Genomic DNA, 2,930 nt, shown 5'->3' on the forward strand with positions numbered 1-2,930 from the left:
AATGCTGATCAAACTTCACACCGTTTGAATCTCCAAAAGCAAAATATGCCGTATAAATTGAAACAAAGGGAGTATAAGTTATTACAAACATTATATCATAGTCCAATATTTTGTGAGCAAACTAAAAATTATAGTATAAACAAAACATGAGCCGAGTTTTTGTCAACTTTTTATTTCATTATGTCTAACTGAGAACAAAATTTTATGTGGGCCTTGACATCTTGAATTTGATTAGATTGAGCTATAATAACATTGACGTGTTGGACGTATTTTATCATTCCGCCAAAAGGAAGAAGGAGCGTGAGCATGATGTTAAATCAGAACTTAACCTCCATATTCTACCCACTATTTAGCCTTTAAAATCAAAATCGGAGCGTCAATGCGAGCCGTTTTATATCCAACGGCCAGGATGGAGCGGACAATCCAACGTTTAATTTCCCTGTCCCAACGGTCAAAAACTTGAAAATACAAAAACCTGAAAGAATTTTCCCTAATTCAGAACCAACTTTCTCATCTCTCTCTCTCTCCCTCTACATCAAGAAATCTCCAAGATTACTTTTTTTTTTTCACTTCTTCTGCAAAAATAATTGAAACCCGTTTGAGAAAAATGAGTGTGTTACAATACCCAGAAGGTATTAACCCAACAGATGTTCAGATATGGAATAATGCAGCATTTGATAATGGAGATTCCGAAGATTTGTCTTCGTTGAAACGTTCTTGGTCTCCTCTGAAACCCCTTTTGGTTAGGCCATCGGATTCCTTTGAATCTGATTTCTCAAGTAAGGAAAATCAAACTCCTTTATTTGAGATTTCATCTGTTAATCTCCCATCTCCGTTGCCGATCAAGCCACTTAACCCCAATGGGGCTCTGGAAAATTCAAGACTCAAGCCGAACAAGCCCATCTCCAAACAGAGTCTTGATGACATGGCGGCTAGAAAGAGTGGAAAGGAAAATGATTTCCGTGATGAGAAGAAAATAGACGAGGAAATTGAAGAAATTGAGATGGAGATTAGTAGGTTGAATTCAAGATTAGAGGCCTTGAGAATAGAAAAGGCTGAAAAAAGTGTTGCTAAGACTGTTGAAAAGAGAGGGAGGGTTGTGGCAGCAAAGTTTATGGAGCCAAAACAAAGTGTTACTAAGATTGAAGAGCGTGTATCATTGAGTGCAAGAACAAAGGTGGAGCAGAGAAGGGGTCTTAGTTTAGGACCATCTGAGATTTTTACTGGAACGCGGCGCCGAGGATTGAGTATGGGTCCATCAGATATTCTTGCAGGGACGACAAAGGCACGGCAATTGGGAAAGCAAGAGATGATTATAACACCTGTTCAGCCAATACAAAACAGGAGAAAGTCATGTTTTTGGAAGCTTCAAGAGATTGAAGAAGAGGGAAAAAGTTCAAGCCTTAGTCCTAAATCAAGAAAAGCTGCTGCACGAACAATGGTTACAACAAGGCAAGCGGTTACTACAATTGCATCAAAGAAGAATCTGAAAAAAGATGATGGATTTCTGAGTTCAGTTCAGCCAAAGAAGTTGTTTAAAGATGTTGAAAAGCCTGCTACTGCTAACAAGAAGCCACAGAGGCCGGGGAGGGTTGTGGCTAGCAGGTACAATCAGAGTACAACTCAGTCATCAGTAGTGAGAAAGAGGTCCTTACCTGAGAATGATAAGGATGAGAGTAAAAGAAATGATAAGAAACGATCGTTATCTGTAGGGAAAACGCGTGTATCTCAAACTGAGAGCAAGAATTTGGGTACTGAAAGTAGGGTGAAAAAGAGATGGGAAATTCCTAGTGAGATAGTAGTTCATGGAAGTACAGAGAGTGAGAAATCTCCACTAAGCATTACTGTGAAGCCTGATTTGCTCCCGCGAATTAGGATTGCTCGGTGTGTGAATGAGACTCCTAGGGATTCCGGACCTGCTAAAAGAGTGGTAGAGTTGATAGGCAAGAAATCGTTTTTCAGTAGTGATGAAGATAAAGAGCCACCAGTTTGTCAAGTTCTGAGTTTTGCAGAGGAAGATGCTGAAGAGGAATAATGTGTAATAAAGGGAGCTGCTTCATCCTTTCCATGCTCTTTCAATTTTCAATCCTGCCTTTTAATTTTTGTTCATTCTTGCCTGTTAATTGAATGAGGAAGCATTCGTTTGCTTCCTCAAACTGGTATTCTAGCTTCTGAATTACATTGTATGGTACAATATGAATAAGGTTTTGTCTTACAGTATGTGGCCAAGTATTTTTTTTTACTAAGGAGAATGCTGGATATTGCTATTGCTTCTTTCGATATGTTGTGTCAGCTGCATTGCATTACTGAGAATCTATAACGGAAGAAACTTGCTTCTGTGCTTCATAATTCTCTTTTGATGATAATATAAGATCTCATGTTTGAGGGGAGTTACTGGATTTTAAGATTTCTAACTCATTTGTATCAGGATTCCAGGTTCATAGAATATGACTTATTTTCAGAATTAGAATTTGACAGTGGCGTCTATCAGAAATAACCTTTCTACCTTTACAAGGTAGCGGTAAGGTATGCATACACATTACCCTCTCCACACCCCACTTGTGGGATTACACAGGGTTTGTTGTTGTTGTTGTTGCTGTTGAAGAATTTGACTGTGGCTTCCCCTTTTTGTGGATATATTAAGAGTGTGTAGTGTCGACACTTATAAATCATTAAGTATCCAAACAGTCTACTCAACCTCAATTCACCAAGGTTTTCCGATTCCAGCTTCTTCTCCGAGTAGAGGATATTCATTGACTATGATGCTAGTTACACAATCGAACATAAGAAACGGGTCATGGGAAGACACTGCTCTCCTCTTGTTGGAGAACAAGCCTTTTTGTATTCTTGACCTTTATGTCCTAAAGCTTCCAAATTATTAAGTTAAATGGAAGTTGCATTTTCTACTTCTAAAGAAGCTGCTATCCTAC

At 38.7% G+C, this 2,930-nt stretch overlaps 1 protein-coding gene across 1 annotated transcript; it reads left to right on the top strand.

Moving 5' to 3' along the window:
• The first annotated feature begins 416 nt into the window (after nt 1-416).
• Nucleotides 417-2,277, top strand: LOC109211806. The gene has a single exon (XM_019375384.1). The coding sequence runs from the start codon at nt 608-610 to the stop codon at nt 2,033-2,035; it is 1,428 nt and encodes a 475-aa protein (XP_019230929.1). The 5' UTR covers nt 417-607; the 3' UTR covers nt 2,036-2,277.
• Nucleotides 2,278-2,930: the final 653 nt, after the last annotated feature.

The sequence above is a fragment of the Nicotiana attenuata genome, unplaced genomic scaffold (assembly GCF_001879085.1).
Source record: "Nicotiana attenuata strain UT unplaced genomic scaffold, NIATTr2, whole genome shotgun sequence".
NCBI lineage: Eukaryota > Viridiplantae > Streptophyta > Magnoliopsida > Solanales > Solanaceae > Nicotiana > Nicotiana attenuata.